The following is a 16,015-nucleotide window of genomic DNA, read 5'->3' as shown; positions in this document are numbered from 1 at the left end:
CACATGGGCGCTGAGGCTAGGCCTCAGTGTGGGTTCAGGACTGTTGGGGCACAGCCTATAAACTGCACCATGGAGGCGATGGCGGCAGACCATGTCCCTCCACAGGTGGCGTATATAGGCAGTGGGACGTACTGTGTCACCACAAGTGCGCAGCGGTATCAGCACGGATCACAGCTGTGGTGCCCGATACCGCACAGCAGCTTCTGCTTTAAACCCAGGGCAGAAGTCCATGTGGCACAGCAGCGAATATTACCCATCCCGGAACCTTCTTCGGTTCACCTCTCGGTACGAGAAAATGTAACTGACTTATTTAACTATGTTGCCCATTTTGGGTATGATATTCCCCCAGTGAACGAAAAATTAAAAGAGTTGCTGGTGGCGGTCGAGTTGTCGCACAAACACTTCTTCTCCCTGGAACAAAAGACTCTGGATATCGCCAGGGAGATCGAAGAGATCAAGTCTCCAAGTTGGTGGGACCTGGAGTCCTGGATCATAGTACCAGCATGGGTCCGCATCGTGTCCCATGTACTGATCATCTGCCAGATGATAATTGTGGTGTATTTGCTATGCATTAATTGCAAATTTAAAAGGCGGAGGAGGATGGCCAAATTACAACAGCTGGTAAATCGAGCCGCCCGACGTCACCGTAACGACACCCCATCACTGTAAAATGTCTGTACTCTAGTGCAATAGTTTTTGTACATAAGTTGTAATCCCTGCATTTTCAGGGAATGGTCGTGAGGGTACTGTATGGTTTGTGGGATTGATGTAAAGTAAAAGGTGTATAGTGTAAGTTAATGTGCTTCGAGGGCCTAGTTTAGCGATTAAGGGGGCTTTCGGGGTACATAATTTCACCTTCTCACCAGGAGTGTTTACAGCTCTTGAGGCTGGAGGATTGCCCACTAACTTTGTCAATCGACACGGTCCGTGCAAGCCTGGACGTATCGTAGTACCATGTAAGTTATTGGGGCAAACCCGGACTTGGATAAGGACATGGATATTTTAAAAGACAGATTTGCTGGCTGCAATGGAACCACCCCCCCCCCCCCCCCCCCCCCAATCCACAGAAAGAATCAGTTTCAAGTTTCAAACCCGTCTGGCCTGTGGACTTGGACATCACACAACGGTGTGAACAGGAAAGGCTGAGACGGAGATAACGAGATTCTCTTGGATACACAAAGGAAGGAACCAAGCCTCAGCAGACGGTGGTAAACTGGCCAGCAGAAGCACAATCACCATCGGGGATGATAACGATCAGGCTGAGGGATCATGACATCAGCAAACCCCTTATCATCGGAAGCCTATTGTTCATGCCAGATCGAAACTGGGAAACATCAAAAGAACCCCTTTTATCCAGAGGACCACCTGGGGGTTTCAAAGGAAGCTCAGGTATAAAAGCCGAAGTCAAGCCAGAACTCTTTCTCTCTTCCTGCTCTCTTCCTGCTCTGCTGGACAGCTCGTGGGCCTGCATCGACTTAGCTGTGAGTATCCTGGTGACCTGGTGAAGTTCCCGAAATAGGAGGTTGAGGGGAGAAAGGTAAAGGGGGAGTATGCTTGCAAGTAAAATTGTGTTAAAGTAAGTTTCACGACGTGCCCGATAGTTTTCCGTCCATAGTCTTCGTTTAAAGCATAAGTTTAGCCACGTATTGTGTAGTGTTGGTGAGATTCGATTTCTCATTGTTTAATAAAGCCTGTAAATTTTAGACTTGCTTTGAGTCCATCTTGGTTTCTGTTTTCTCTCATCGGCACACTCTGGTCAATTCAACCTTTTTATCATATCCCACCATAATTCCGAGGTCTAGAACCTAGGGGAATCCTTTTTGTGGAGCAAAGGGAAACGCAAAACCCCTACACTCCTGAAGTCGACAATCATCTGCTTTGTTTTGTCGATATTTAATGCTAAATTGTTGTTGCCGCACCAGTCCACTAGTTGTTTTACTTCCTCCCTGTACATTGATTCGTCATCTCCGCTGATGAGTCCCACCACTGTTGTGTCATCCGCAAATTTTATGATCTTATTGTCCCTGAATCTGGCAGCACAGTCATGTGTGAGCAGGTACAGGTACAGTCAAATGCTTTGCTGTACATACAACCCTGTAGAATCATATGGCAGACCTCACATAGTACAGGCAACATCTCTGGAGAGAAGGAATGGCTGATGTTTCGGGGCGAGGCCGTACTTCAGACGCATAATTAAAGCTGCCTTGCTTATCGATTTTCTGCATGGCAGTGTGAAGGTAAATTGGGCACTTTGAACAACTTTGTAAATATTTAACTAATCAGACTGAACAATTATGTAAATGTTAATCCGATTGCAAAGAAAGGTTAAATTGGTATAAGTACTTTTCATTCAAGAATAAAAAGAAAATTATAGAGGGAAAGAGAAATAGAGGGACAGAAAAAACTTATAAAACAATGTAATTTAAAATTATGTGTTTGAAGAACTTCTAATAAACAGGATTTTGACTCCCTGCAGTAAAGATTGAACCTTAGTGTCAGAGTGGATGTTTATTAGCGATGAATACTTCGTAATGAAAGTACTGTATGAAAAGGACTGTACTGAAATTATGCAGAACGTTTGGTATCTACTTAAGGCGTAGTCTCGCTGCCGTCTCACTGCCGACAGTGGCGTTAGTCTCCCCGCCCTGGTACGCGCTACTTTGCGGGGCTGCTGGAAACGTGGGGGAGACCAAGATTCCAAATGTGACGGCTTGGAATTAATACTGTGCCTGCCCCTCCGTCTGCTATCATTTCTCCTCAACGTCATAAAGTAACCAAACTATTATGTTGCCGAGATTGTTTTTCCATCTTCTTTTCCCAAAATAAGTTATTTTCTTCATGAATTTCATTTTTAGTTTAGTTTATTTACTCTCACTTGGTGGAGATACAGCTTGTTATAAGGTCATAAGTAGTAATCAAGAATCTATCTATGACTACCTTAAAAATATCTATTGGCCTCCACAGCCTTCTGCGCGAAAGAATTCAACTGATTCTCCACCCTCTAACTAAAGAAATTCCTCCTCATTTTCTTTGCTGAAGGAATTTTGAGGCTATGACCTCTTGTCCTGGACTCTGCCACTAGTGGAAACATTCTCTCCTCATCCACTCTATCCAAACACTTTCACTATTCGGTAAGTTTCAATGAGGCCCCCCCCCCCCCTCAACCTTCCAAACTCCTGCAAGTACAGGCCCAGTGCCGTCAAACGCTCATCTTATGTTGACCCACTCACTCCTGGGATCATTCCCTTGTAAGCTTGCTGGCTCAAAGTGGGGGGCAGCAGCCCCCACACTGCGCATTTCAGCACTAGCCCTTCCATTTTCTTCAGCCGAATATTGTGCCCCTGTTTGGTCCAGGTCATCCCACACACACCATGTGGACACCCACTTGAACTCAACAATGAGGATCATCACAGGAACAATCCGCTCAACACCACTCCCCTGGCTCCCTGTCCTATCCAACATAGCCCCTCCACACATCCGGCGAGTAGTCCTCACTCAAAGGATGCTCCAAAAGACCAGAAACTCCCCCTCACCTGCCAATTCACATGGACATCTTCAACCCACCCACTGCTCGACTTCCATCTAGACCAGTGGTTCTCAACCTTTCTTCAGTGATGTACTGCCTGTGAAATATGTTTTCAGCCAAGTACCCCCTAACCAGCGCAAAAATATAGGCCTACATATATGTAGGCCTATATTTTAAAATCTCACGTACCCCCTGGAGTGCCTTCACGTACCCCCAGGGGTACACGTACCCCCATTTGAGAACCACTGATCTAGACGACCAATTTGGAAGAACCCACCACCAGCTGATTTCACCATCCAATCAGCTTGGAAAAAGGAATGGGAGTCCAAGGACATCCCAAATAAACATCTGGTGTCAGACCCCACCCTACCGGTCCCTGGCACCAATCTCCCAAGGAAACAGTGGACGACGCTGAATAGATTCAGGACTGGACATGGCCCCTGCTTGGCCAGCCTTCACAAATGGGGCAGCAGTCCAACCCCACGGTGTGCTTGTGGAGAGCAGCAAACAATGCAACACATAATTGAAGCCTCAACAAAGACTCAAAGGAGGACATGTCACCCTTCATACAGCAGATCAAGAGGCAACTGCTTGGCTAAAGGACTTTGCATTCGCTAAATAAATAAATTCCCTTGTGTGCTCCCCCAATTAAGTCACTTTACAGGCGAGTAGTGTAAACTCTTCTGGGCTGGTGCTATCTTACAGCTAGCTACCAAGTCTCTAAAATGTACGATCTTGGCCCAAGGCGATATGTAATTTTATTTTGTGTTGGACGATTTGAACCATTTCTCCGGCTGCCGGCAAAACCTACTGGGTATCAGCTGAAAGTGTTTTTTATGGTGGCCTAGCCCGTCCGCAATTTCGTCCTCCACCACCAACATAGAGTTTCAGCGGAATCTCTCAGACTTTGCGCTGGTAAATGATGATGCACCAACTTCCGGCATTCACCAGTGGGGTTGCACGTAAGGTCACTGGGTCATAGGGCTCGATGCACGGAGCCGCTAATGCTGGAGTGACTCACTTGTGTTACTCCAACATTTTGTGTCTATCTTAGATGTAACCCTTTCTCCTCAGTGTCTCTGCACTGCAGTTTCTTGCTACTTTTTTGATCAGGTTTCATTAGAGGTTGTGCTGAGCCGAGGGAGGAAGTCCTGTAAGATACTAAAATGAGATCAGATGTGCTGTGTATGTTCCCCTTCAGTTTTATACCAGCTACAACTTGTGCCCATAGCACAGCCCCTTTGATTTGGTACTGAGGTGACCACAAAAATGTAGTTTGGTGGCACATCTCCCATAATATTCAAGTGAATAGTGCATTCGCAGGAAAGAATTGCAGATGCTGGCATAAATCAAAGTCTGAAGAAGGGTCTCGACCCGAAAGGTCACCCATTCCTTCTCTCCAGAGATGCTGCCTGTCCCGCTGAGTTACTCCAGCATTTTGTGTCTTACAGTAAATGTGCATGTTGGGTGGAGTGCTATCTTACCCATCATTAAATTGCTTGAATGTACCTTTCATAGAAATAGTGCCACCTAAATCCCTGTGTGTTCTTGGTTTGTGTTGAGCTCCTGCATTAATGTAGTCTGATCAAATGGGGATGTTTCTTCCTTTAGCCGCTTTCATTGCTGCAGCCCCCTTTGTTTTGGGGGCAGTGGGCTTCACCGCTGGTGGGATAGTGGCCGGTTCTGTCGCTGCAAAGATGATGAGTGCTGCCGCTGCTGCCAGTGGAGGAGGTGTTGCAGCTGGAAGCATGGTGGCTATTCTTCAATCGGCTGGTAAGGTCCAGTGAAGAGAAATGGGCATCTCTCAATCTTCCATGCTTAAATTCTTTGTGCTGAACATGGCGCGGAATAACATTTTCATATTAAATACACCAAGAATGTATCTTTATAGCAATGAATTTAATTCTGTATATTTTAATTACACCAACGTAAAAATAAAATCTGTTTTGGCTTTTCTGTAAATATAAATATAAAATTAAGATCATTTGAAGAACAATTCCTCTGAATAACATCAGCTAAGGCCAGTAGGCTGTGTGAGCTTCGGTACATAATAGGGTAATGAAAAGTCTTGGTCTGCAGAAGTGGGAAAGAGTTATCAGTGAAGAAAGCAGACGGGCACTTCTCTGGGTGAGAATGAGACTCCAGAGTGGTCTGGTGCCACTGTGGTTCCATGGTATATGAAGTCTCAGATCAGTAGAGAACATTATGAGGGGAGAGAGAAACAACAGTTAGAGGTTGGGTAGAAAGAGGAATAAGGTCCTGCAGACTGAAATTTAAAAGCCGGATCTTTCTGTTTGTGATCTTAAGATTGCTTGCACTTGTGAGGGTTTAAATAGGTGGACAGGATGTGTGCCTAGCTAAAGAGCTTGGGCAGGCAAATAATTGGGATTGCTTCTGGAGGCGGAGGGACCTAAGCAAGAATGATGGATTGCACCTAAATGGAAGGCAACCGTTATCCTAGTAAGAGATTTATGTGTGCTCCTCAGAAGGTTTTTAAACAAAATTGGCAGGTGGAAGGGAAGATTAGTGCAGCAGTTGTGGAGGCATTCTGGGGAACGTAGAGGATTATCAAACAAATCCAGTGGGCAGAGCAGAGACAGGTTAGGAATCATGGAAAGGCTAGCAGAGTCGACTATGTTTGTGTTAATGAAGCAGACCCCACAGGTAAATCATTTGGGCATAGAGCATGGATCAGCACTTGGAATTATGATGTTATAGCAACCACAGAAATATGGTTGATGGAAGAGCGGGACTGGCAACTTAATGTGCGGGTGCGTAGAAATTTCAGATGGGACAAAATGAATGCAAAAGAGAAGGGAAGGGTCACACTACTCATTATGGAGAAGACAATAGCTGTACAGAGAATCATAGAATATAGAAAGTACAGCACAAGGATTGGGCCCTTCGGCATTTAAGAGACTTTTGCATAGGCACATGGATATGCAGGGAATAGAGGGAAATGGATCATGTGCAGACAGATAAGACTTGGTCGGCATCATGTTCGGCACAAACATTTGGGCTGAAAGGCCAGTTCCTGTATTGTCCTATATTATGTGGGAGCAAAAAAGAAAATGTGCATAAAATTGCAATGGTAGTGCAAACCTCAATAGATTTCCATTGTTGAGTTTGGATTCGGGCTGATTTAAGAACCTGATAGATGCAGGAAAGAAACTGTTCCTGGACCTGGTGATGTGTGACTTCATGGTTCCATACCTCCTGCCCAGTGATAGCAGTTAGAAAAGGCATGGCTTGGATGGTGGGGAACCTTAATGATAGATGCTGCCTTCATGTGTTAGTGCCAGGTGGCATTGTACCTATGCTGCTCAGGGATGAGGTGTCGGTTGTTAATAATTTCAGGGTGTCTCAAATTGTTTACAGTTCATTCATATTTGTTGTTTCCTGCTTTTCTTTAGGAGCTGCAGGACTGTCTGCCGCTGCTAGTACAGCAGTTGGGGTTGGAGGTGCATTAGTTGGTGCAGCGATCGCAATCTAAAGAGAAGAATGGCCTAAATAAAATTGAACAAATTACCGTTCTTAAATTCTGAAATTAATAAAACTTACATTGACTCATCTGTAACTGTTCAGGCTGCTTACTTCTTCCTCTTGCGTGTAGCATGCACAGCCTAAAGTTGTAGGACAACTTGTTCTATTTGATCTTATTTGATTGTGCGCATTAGTCGAAACAGGGCGGACCACGTGAAGGTTGCAATCTTGCACCCCGGCTGCTTACTGGGATGGGGAACATAATATTTTGAGAGGTTCTGATGTTTCTTCTCACAGGAGATGTTCTAGAACTGAGGGGCATAGTTTCCAAACAATGGATCACCTATCTCAGGTGAAAATTAGGAAAGATTGCTCTCAGATGGCTGTACCTCAAACTTCTGTACCTCTTGCCTCATGGCAGAGGGGAGACGAAGGAATGACTGGGATGAGACTGGTCCTTTATGATGCTAGATACCTGGCTATGAGGCACCGTGAAGTGTAGAAGCAGACAATAGAAGGGAGGACAATAGAGGTATGGATATGGACGATATGGATATGTAATGCCATGGATGAGAATGTACAAGATATGATTAGTAAGTTTGTGGATGACACAAAAATAGGTGGTAACATATGGAGTGAAGATGGTTATAAACTTGTTGCGGGATATTGATCAGCTGGGCAGGTTGGCCGAGGAATGACTAATGGAGATCAATTCAGATAAGTGTGAGGTGTTGCATTTTTGGAAGTCGTACCAGGGCAATGAATAGTAAGGCAATGTGGAGTGTTGTAGAGGTGAAGGATCTCAGAGTACAAGTAAATAGCTTCTCCTCAGACCAATATCCTGACCTTAACTGATTCACTGATTACTTTGTAGGCTCTGCCTCAAACTTCTCCCCTCCCCAATCTGACTAAGCACCATCCCCTCACCTCACCTGGTTACACCTGTTGCCTACCAGCCCGTCTCATCCCTCCCTCATTGGCCTGATGCAGAGTCTCGATCCAAATCGTCATCCATCCTCTGCTTGACCTACTGAGTTCCTCCAACAGGAACCTCCCTTTTCCACCAGGTTACTACATCTGCAGTCTTATATGTTGAGAATAAATGACCACACAGCTTCTGTTTCGGGCTGGAGAGAAACCATTAAAATTGATCCCAGCCCAGCATCATTGGGGCATTTAAAAATGTTGTGCTATCAACCAATTTACTTTGCATTCGCAAGAGTATAGGGAGGTTGCACGATAGGTCATAGGGCTCGACGCACGGAGCCGCTAAATCCAACTGGAAGACATCCGTCACTTCCGGTATATGTTATTAATGCTAGAAACGCGTACTTTCCTACCTGTTAAAAACCGCCAAAATGTTGAATTTTTGCACTGAAATAAATTGTGGGAGTCGGGGTAAGTGTGAGAGACATCTACCCAACTTTAGAATTCCAAACGTGAAGCGAAATGAAGGTATAGAGAAGCGAGAACTGAAGGGACTACAGCAGCTAAAGTGCTTGGTAAACATTGAAAATATTGGGAATTATCGCGTTTGCTCACTGCATTTCATCAAGTAAGGCATTATTTGTGTTATTTCCTGATTCCTTTGGTATCTAAAAATTCTCAGAAGTGATAAATCTGGCTGTAAATTTTTCTTCAGATGCGTTTTCATTTTGTACGTAAAAACCCACGACAACCATGGGCGATTTTAAAAATTCACAGCCAGATTTATCACTTCTGAGAATTTTTAGATACAAAGGAATCAAGAAAAAACACAAATAATGCCTTACTGTTGATGAAATACAGTGAGCAAACGGCCAATGTTCGCCAAGCACTCTGGCTGTTGTTGTCCCTTCAGCTCTTGTTTCTATCTACCGTCATTTCTCCTCACTTTTGGAATTCTGAAGTAGGCTAAATGTCTCACACGCTTATCCCGATTTCCATAATTCTTTACAGCGCAAAAATTGACAATTTCAGCGGGTTTTAACGGGCCCGCTACGCTGGAGTCCGCTCTAAGATCTTTGGTCGTGACCCGACTGCCGTGAAACCAAAGATCTGCTCTAAGATCTTTGGTGAAACCTCCCTATAACCGAATGCAACGCTGATGTCACATGAGTTCAGAGGAAATGAAACTGAAGAAAATAATTTAAAGTATTTACTGAATAAACAGAACTTTAATAAGAGTCAAACACAGATATCTTGAATAATTTCCTCGAATAATGACTACTAACCAAAGATCTTATAGTAGAGCTCCGCTATAGGATCTTTGCTCCTTCTCCCCGCTGCGGATCCAATCTTTGGCCGGCAGCAAGAGGGCGGAGCAAAATGGCGGAACAAGATGGCGGGGGCATCTTAATCGTAAAAGTCATAAAATCGCCCATGAATCCGCCCATGAGCGTACTACACGTTTGCGTGAGAGTAATCCATCTTGCTCCGCTATAGGATCTTTGGGTGAAACCTCCCTATAATTTTGCGAAACTGGCAGCGGACTCGGGAATTCCACATCAGCCCTGCTTTTCCCCCCCGAGTGGCTTGTCTACAAACTCCTTCCTTCCTTCCTTCCTTCCTTCATCCCTGCAAACTTGCTCAGATATTCAAGTTGAATTTCCCTGGTCAATGTCTGACCGTAACGGTTGACAACCCCCACCCTGCTCCCAACCCCTTTACTGCCCCGAGTGAATATAAACACAAAATGCTGGAGTAACTCAGCGGGACGGGCAGCATCTCTGACGTTTCGGGTCTAGACCCTTCTTCAGACCCATCCATTCCTTCTCTCCAGAGACGCTGCGTGTCCCGCTGAGTTACTCCAGCTTTTGGCGTCTATCCTCGGTTTAAACCAGCATCTGCAGTTCCTTCATACACAAGTAAAAATGAATGATCGATTAAAAAAAAACCAGGGTATTTATCAGTAAGCTGTTAGTAAAACCTCCACCTTAATTGCATCAATCTTATTTTTAAAATGTCTACATCACCTGCCGTGGTTGCTCCGTTTGTTTCTGTTGTCTTTTGCTAACAGATTCTCTCATTCACTGAATAGCGTAATATACGTAGCAAGCCAATGGTACACTTCCCGGTCCGAAGGTTAGTAGCAAAGATCCTATAGATCCTATAGGGGAGCAAGATGGATTACTCTCACGCAAACGTGTAGTACGCTCATGGGCGGATTCATGGGCGATTTTATGACTCATTTTAGCAACCTGCCCCCGCCATCTTGTTCCGCCATTTTGCTCCGCCCTCTTGCTTCCGGCCAAAGATTGGATCCGCAGCGGGGAGAGGGAGTGCGGGGCCCGGGGCAGCGAGGAGAGAGAGTGCGGGGCCCGGGGCAGCGAGGAGAGAGAGTGCGGGGCCCGGGGCAGCGAGGAGAGAGAGTGCGGGGCAGCGGGGAGAGAGAGTGCGGGGCGAGGGAGTGCGGGGCCCGGGGCAGCGGGAGAGGGAGTGTGGGGCCCGGGGCAGCGGGGAGAGAGAGTGCGGGGCGAGGGAGTGCGGGGCCCGGGGCAGCGGGAGAGGGAGTGTGGGGCCCGGGGCAGCGGGGAGAGAGAGTGCGGGGCGAGGGAGTGTGGGGCCCGGGGCAACGGGAGAGGGAGTGTGGGGCCCGGGGCAGCGGGGAGAGGGAGTGCGGGGCGAGGGAGTGTGGGGCCCGGGGCAACGGGACAGGGAGAGGGGCATAGGATGGGGGAGGAGACATTGTAGTGAGGGGGCAGGCGAGGGAGTGCCGGGGGGGATAAGGCCTAGTGTGTGTGAAGTTGCGGGGAGGTTTACAATGTTTCTTATTTACAATGTTTCTTATTTAATGTCCCTTGTCTAGTCTGAAATAAAGTTCATTATTGGATCAGAAGAAATATAATTGTGTGTGTTATATGATTATACACATTTATATAATTTTCATGTATGTGTGTTTATAAACATTTTATTCTTTAACAAGAATTAACAGAATTATGAACTAACAAAATTATGAATCTAACCCTATATCACGCACAAAAAGTTCCGCAATGTCAATCACCCTGCGAGTCGGGTCGGTTCCGGTTACTATAAAATCAACTCAAACACTGCTTGTGAACCATTTAAAAAGAAATGATTTAAAAAACATTAAAAAAGACAATTACCAGAATCAAATGTTATTGTTGACAAGAAGTATGAACTGACAGATTTATGAATAACCCACACAAACTGTTGCCCCGCAACATTGATTACACTGCGAGTCGGGTCGGGTCAGGTAGGCTCAGGTTACTAAAATGGGCGTGGAAAAAGGCCCATGATTCCCTCCATAGCGTACTACACGTCAGTCCATTGCATTTCGCAGGAGTAGCCCAAAGATCCTATAGCGGGCTCCGCTATAAGATCTTTGGAGTAGCCTATCTTGCTCCGCTATAAGATCTTTGGTTAGTAGTCATTATTCGAGGCAATTATTCAAGATATCTGTGTTTGACTCTTATTAAAGTTCTGTTTATTCAGTAAATACTTTAAATTATTTTCTTCAGTTTCATTTCCTCTGAACTCATGTGACATCAGCGTTGCATTCAGTTATAGGGAGGTTTCACCAAAGATCTTAGAGCAGATCTTTGGTTTCACGGCAGTCGGGTCACGACCAAAGATCTTAGAGCGGACTCCAGCGTAGCGGGCTCGTTAAAACCCGCTGAAATTGTCAATTTTTGCGCTGTAAAGAATTATGGAAATCGGGATAAGCGTGTGAGACATTTAGCCTACTTCAGAATTCCAAAAGTGAGGAGAAATGACGGTAGATAGAAACAAGGGCTGAAGGGACAACAACAGCCAGAGTGCTTGGCGAACATTGGCCGTTTGCTCACTGTATTTCATCAACAGTAAGGCATTATTTGTGTTTTTTCTTGATTCCTTTGTATCTAAAAATTCTCAGAAGTGATAAATCTGGCTGTGAATTTTTTAAATCGCTCATGGTTCTCGTGGGTTTTCACGTACAAAATGAAAACGCATCTGAAGAAAAATTTACAGCCAGATTTATCACTTCTGAGAATTTTTAGATACCAAAGGAATCAAGAAAAAACACAAATAATGCCTTACTTGATGAAATGCAGTGAGCAAACGCGATAATTCCCAATATTTTCAATGTTTACCAAGCACTTTAGCTGCTGTAGTCCCTTCAGTTCTCGCTTCTCTATAGGGTGATTTCACGAAAGGTCACTGGAGCGTAAATCCCCACTCACGTGACTGAAAAATTTAACTGGGGGACAAGCGTCACTTCCGGTACATGTTAGTGGATGGGAAAACACGCACTTTCACACCCGTTACAAACATCGAAAACGGCCAGGTTTTGAGCTGCAATTTACGGAGCCGGTCGGGGTGACGGTGAGGAACAGCTACCTAAATTTACAGTCCAAAAAAAAGATAGAAACTAAGGTAAATACAAGAGCGAGCTGAAGGTGTGAAAAAGGCAGAAGTGCTAGCGGACATTTTTCTTGGAGATTTAAAGATCCAAAATATCGGGAATTATCGCGTTTGCTCGCTGCATTTCATCAAAAGTGGCATTATTGACTTTTTATATTTATTCATTTGTTATATGAAAAGTATTAAAAGTTAGAAACAAACCCGTCAGTAAAATTGCAAAATCGCCCATGGTTCTCGGGTGGGTTTTAACATGCAAAATGAAAACGCTTCTGAAGCTACATTTACCATTTAAATAATCGTAAACTCTTAATGCGTTTGGAAATCAATTTTACTGAGATGCAAGCTTACGATTATTTAAATGGTGAATGTAGCTTCAGAAGCGTGTTCATTTTGCATGTTAAAACCCACCCGAGAACCATGGGCGATTTTGCAATTTTACTGACGGGTTTGTTTCTAACTTTTAATACTTTTCATATAACAAATGAATAAATATAAAAAGTCAATAATGCCACTTTTGATGAAATGCAGCGAGCAAACGCGATAATTCCCGATATTTTGGATCTTTAAATCTCCAAGAAAAAAGTCCGCTAGCACTTCCGCCTTTTTCACACCTTCAGCTCGCTCTTGTATTTACCTTAGTTTCTATCTTTTTTTTGGACTGTAAATTTAGGTAGCTGTTCCTCACGGTCACCCCGACTGGCTCCGTTAATTGCAGCTCAAAACCTGGCCGTTTTCGATGTTTTTAACGGGTGTGAAAGTGCGTGTTTTCCCATCCACTAACATGTACCGGAAGTGACGCTTGTCCCCCAGTTAAAATTTTCGGTCACGTGAGTGGGGATTTACGCTCCAGTGACCTTTCGTGAAATCACCCTATACCTTCATTTCGCTTCACGTTTGGAATTCTAAAGTTGGGTAGATGTCTCTCACACTTACCCCGACTCCCACAATTTATTTCAGCGCAAAAATTCAACATTTTGGCGGTTTTTAACAGGTAGGAATGTACGCGTTTCTAGCATTAATAACATATACCGGAAGTGACGGATGTCTTCCAGTTGGATTTAGCGGCTCCGTGCGTCGAGCCCTATGACCTTTCGTGCAACCTCCCTATACTCTTGCGAATGCAAAGTAAATTGGTTGATAGCACAACATTTTTAAATGCCCCAAGGATGCTGGGCTGGGATCAATTTTAATGGTTTCTCTCCAGCCCGAAACAAGCTGTGTGGTCATTTATTCTCAACATATAAGACTGCAGATGTAGTAACCTGGTGGAAAAGGGAGGTTCCTGTTGGAGGAACTCAGTAGGTCAAGCAGAGGATGGATGACGATTTGGATCGAGACTCTGCATCAGGCCAATGAGGGAGGGATGAGACGGGCTGGTAAGGCAACAGGTGTAACCAGGTGAGGTGAGGGGATGATGCTTAGTCAGATTGGGGTTGGGGAGGGGAGAAGTTTGAGGCAGAGCCTACAAAGTAATCAGTGAATCAGTTAAGGTCAGGATATTGGTCTGAGGAGAAGCTATTTACTTGTACTCTGAGATCCTTCACCTCTACAACACTCCACATTGCCTTACTATTCATTGCCCTGGTACGACTTCCAAAAATGCAACACCTCACACTTATCTGAATTGATCTCCATTAGTCATTCCTCGGCCAACCTGCCCAGCTGATCAATATCCCGCAACAAGTTTATAACCATCTTCACTCCATATGTTACCACCTATTTTTGTGTCATCCACAAACTTACTAATCATATCTTGTACATTCTCATCCATGGCATTACATATCCATATCGTCCATATCCATACTTCTATTGTCCTCCCTTCTATTGTCTGCTTCTACACTTCACGGTGCCTCATAGCCAGGTATCTAGCATCATAAAGGACCAGTCTCATCCCAGTCATTCCTTCGTCTCCCCTCTGCCATGAGGCAAGAGGTACAGAAGTTTGAGGTACAGCCATCTGAGAGCAATCTTTCCTAATTTTCACCTGAGATAGGTGATCCATTGTTTGGAAACTATGCCCCTCAGTTCTAGAACATCTCCTGTGAGAAGAAACATCAGAACCTCTCAAAATATTATGTTCCCCATCCCAGTAAGCAGCCGGGGTGCAAGATTGCAACCTTCACGTGTCCGCCCTGTTTCGACTAATGCGCACAATCAAATAAGATCAAATAGAACAAGTTGTCCTACAACTTTAGGCTGTGCATGCTACACGCAAGAGGAAGAAGTAAGCTGCCTGAACAGTTACAGATGAGTCAATGTAAGTTTTATTAATTTCAGAATTTAAGAACGGTAATTTGTTCAATTTTATTTAGGCCATTCTTCTCTTCAGATTGCGATCGCTGCACCAACTAATGCACCTCCAACCCCAACTGGTGCATTAGCAGCGGCAGACAGTCCTGCAGCTCCTAAAGAAAAGCAGGAAACAACAAATAAGAATGAACTGTAAACAATTTGAGACACCCTGAAATTATTAACAACCGACACCTCATCCCTGAGCAGCATAGGTACAATGCCACCTGGCACTAACACATGAAGGCAGCATCTATCATTAAGGATCCCCACCATCCAAGCCATGCCTTTTCTAACTGCTATCACTGGGCAGGAGGTATGGAACCACAAAGTCACACATCACCAGGTCCAGGAACAGTTTCTTTCCTGCATCTATCAGGTTCTTAAATCAGCCCGAATCCAAACTCAACAATGGAAATCTATTGAGGTTTGCACTACCATTGCAATTTATGCACATTTTCTTTTTTTCTCCCACATAATATAGGACAATACAGGAACTGGCCTTTCAGCCCAAATGTTTGTGCCGAACATGATGCCAAGACCAAGTCTTATCTGTCTGCACATGATCCATTTCCCTCTATTCCCTGCATATCCATGTGCCTATGCAAAAGTCTCTTAAATGCCGAAGGGCCCATTCCTTGTGCTGTACATTCTATATTCTATGAATCTCTGTACAGCTATTGTCTTCTCCATAATGAGTAGTGTGACGCTTCCCTTCTCATTTGCATTCATTTTGTCCCATCTGAAATTTCTACGCACCCGCACATTAAGTTGCCAGTCCCGCTCTTCCTTCAACCATATTTCTGTGGTTGCTATAACATCATAATTCCAAGTGCTGATCCATGCTCTATGCCCAAATGATTTACCTGTGGGGTCTGCTTCATTAACACAAACACATTCGACTCTGCTAGCCATTCCATGATTCCTAACCTGTCTCTGCTCTGCCCACTGGATTTGTTTGATAATCCTCTACGTTCCCCAGAATGCCTCCACAACAGCTGCACTAATCTTCCCTTCCTCCTGCCAATTTTGTTTAAAAACCTTCTGAGGAGCACACATAAATCTCTTACTAGGATAACGGTTGCCTTCCATTTAGGTGCAATCCATCATTCTTGCTTAGGTCCCTCCGCCTCCAGAAGCAATCCCAATTATTCACCTGCCCACGCTCTTTAGCTAGGCACACATCCTGTCCACCTATTTAAACCCTCACAAGTGCAAGCAATCTTAAGATCACAAACAGAGAGATCCGGCTTTTAAATTTCAGTCTGCAGGACCTTATTCCTCTTTCTACCCAACCTCTAACTGTTGTTTCTCTCTCCCCTCATAATGTTCTCTACTGATCTGAGACTTCATATACCATGGAACCACAGTGGC

At 44.6% G+C, this 16,015-nt stretch overlaps 2 protein-coding genes and 1 long non-coding RNA gene across 5 annotated transcripts in view; 1 reads left to right on the top strand and 2 right to left on the bottom strand.

Annotated features, from left to right (window-relative positions):
• Nucleotides 1-16,015, bottom strand: part of LOC116988538 (interferon alpha-inducible protein 27-like protein 2A) — a 59,057-nt gene that overhangs the window by 19,871 nt on the left and 23,171 nt on the right. The gene's annotated exons all lie outside the window — the stretch shown is intronic.
• Nucleotides 371-7,098, top strand: LOC116988543. The gene is made up of 3 exons (XR_004415981.1): nucleotides 371-381; nucleotides 5,138-5,299; nucleotides 6,940-7,098. It is a non-coding gene; the product is annotated as an uncharacterized LOC116988543 (long non-coding RNA).
• The window catches only part of LOC116988540 (interferon alpha-inducible protein 27-like protein 2A), a 43,855-nt gene continuing 42,438 nt past the window's right edge, over nucleotides 14,599-16,015 (bottom strand). For all 3 annotated transcript variants that reach the window (XM_033045348.1, XM_033045349.1, XM_033045350.1), the window contains exon 4: nucleotides 14,599-14,757. In XM_033045348.1, the coding sequence (XP_032901239.1) occupies nucleotides 14,678-14,757 (80 nt within the window). In that variant the 3' untranslated portion in view covers nucleotides 14,599-14,677. The remainder of the gene's footprint in view (nucleotides 14,758-16,015) is intronic.

The sequence above is a fragment of the Amblyraja radiata genome, chromosome 27, assembly GCF_010909765.2.
Source record: "Amblyraja radiata isolate CabotCenter1 chromosome 27, sAmbRad1.1.pri, whole genome shotgun sequence".
Classification (NCBI taxonomy): domain Eukaryota; kingdom Metazoa; phylum Chordata; class Chondrichthyes; order Rajiformes; family Rajidae; genus Amblyraja; species Amblyraja radiata.
The sequence above is the reverse complement of the archived record's forward strand: the minus strand, read 5'-3'. Positions and strand labels throughout refer to the sequence as shown.